We start from the raw sequence: 882 nt of genomic DNA, 5'->3' as shown, positions 1-882 counted from the left end.
ATAACAGTTATGACATTTTTCAGTTCTTCATAACTTCATAGTTTCGATCAGCATCGATATATAACAGTTTAAAACAGTTATTTTCGAAACCTTTTCAATCTCTGTTAAATATTTTAAGATAATATTACTAAAAAGAAACAAAGTAATAGAAATATTAATAACGATGATATTAAAAGTGATGCTTAAACGTACCAATTGATTATCTAATTCCTCAAGAAATTCGGAAAGTAATTTCGTTTCGCTTGATTCCAATAACGGTAAGAGCACATCTGCACACGGGTATTTAAGTAAAGCAAACCATACGCCCCTTATGATCTGATCCGTAACATGAAACAACTTTTTATTGTGTAAGACGACGCTCATCAATTGTAAACCATTTTGTAACAGCTCGTTTGTAACATTGTCCTTCTGTCCATCAAGTTTTTTTGTTAATTATTTTACTGACTTAAAATAAATTTGTGAATTAAATTATATTTACCACAAATATATTTTGCATCATCGATTTCGTAACATCTTCTAATTTCTCATCAATGGTTTCATTCGTGATACTTATTCTTAATAATAAAATTAGTACTTTTATGTCTTTTGTTGCTACTTTGGGTGACAAAGATGTCATCGTAATTTTAATCAATTTATTTTCTGCCTTCTGCACTATCGCTTTTTGTTCAACACTCAATTTCGATTTAACATGTTCCATAGATTCTAGTAAGAAAATCATGTCAGTATTGGAGTTAATAGAACATTTCGTAAGTTTCTTCAAACTTGCATATGAACAGTTTCTAAGATATAGCTCCAGTATTTTTTGAACAATTCTATCTTGTTTCAAATATTGTAATGATACAACAGGATCTATGTACTGAAATATATTAATATTGGGTTTTT

The 882-nt window shown here is 28.6% G+C and overlaps 2 protein-coding genes across 3 annotated transcripts in view; both read right to left on the bottom strand.

Annotated features, from left to right (window-relative positions):
• The window catches only part of LOC108632585 (uncharacterized), a gene marked incomplete at its 3' end in the record, with an annotated part of 5,632 nt that overhangs the window by 2,608 nt on the left and 2,142 nt on the right, over window positions 1-882 (bottom strand). The window contains exons 4-5 of the mRNA XM_018037252.2: window positions 479-702; window positions 193-408 (exon numbers count right to left, since the gene is read on the bottom strand). Of these exons, the coding sequence (XP_017892741.1) occupies window positions 193-408; window positions 479-702 (440 nt within the window). The remainder of the gene's footprint in view (window positions 1-192; window positions 409-478; window positions 703-882) is intronic.
• LOC113465262 (uncharacterized) lies at window positions 63-876 on the bottom strand. 2 transcript variants are annotated; one of them, XM_026819815.1, is made up of 3 exons: window positions 479-876; window positions 193-408; window positions 63-101 (listed from the first exon to the last, which is right to left on the bottom strand). In XM_026819815.1, the coding sequence occupies exons 1-3, from the start codon at window positions 716-718 to the stop codon at window positions 78-80; spliced, it is 480 nt and encodes a 159-aa protein (XP_026675616.1). In that variant the 5' UTR covers window positions 719-876; the 3' UTR covers window positions 63-77. The 2 variants fall into 2 exon arrangements, with proteins under 2 accessions (XP_026675616.1, XP_026675625.1); XM_026819824.1 differs by lacking the exon at window positions 63-101 and adding an exon at window positions 109-127.

This window comes from Ceratina calcarata, unplaced genomic scaffold (genome assembly GCF_001652005.2).
Source record: "Ceratina calcarata isolate Rehan_Ccalc_2016 unplaced genomic scaffold, ASM165200v1 scaffold109.2, whole genome shotgun sequence".
Lineage (NCBI taxonomy): Eukaryota > Metazoa > Arthropoda > Insecta > Hymenoptera > Apidae > Ceratina > Ceratina calcarata.
The sequence above is the reverse complement of the archived record's forward strand: the minus strand, read 5'-3'. Positions and strand labels throughout refer to the sequence as shown.

Coding starts and splice junctions, on each gene's coding strand:
- LOC113465262 (XM_026819815.1), bottom strand. CDS start 718: ATGATTTTCTTACTAGAATCTATGGAACATGTTAAATCGAAATTGAGT. Junction 409..478: donor TGATGCAAAATATATTTGTG/GTAAATATAATT, acceptor CTTGATGGACAG/AAGGACAATGTTACAAACGA. Junction 102..192: donor AGGAATTAGATAATCAATTG/GTACGTTTAAGC, acceptor AATATTTAACAG/AGATTGAAAAGGTTTCGAAA.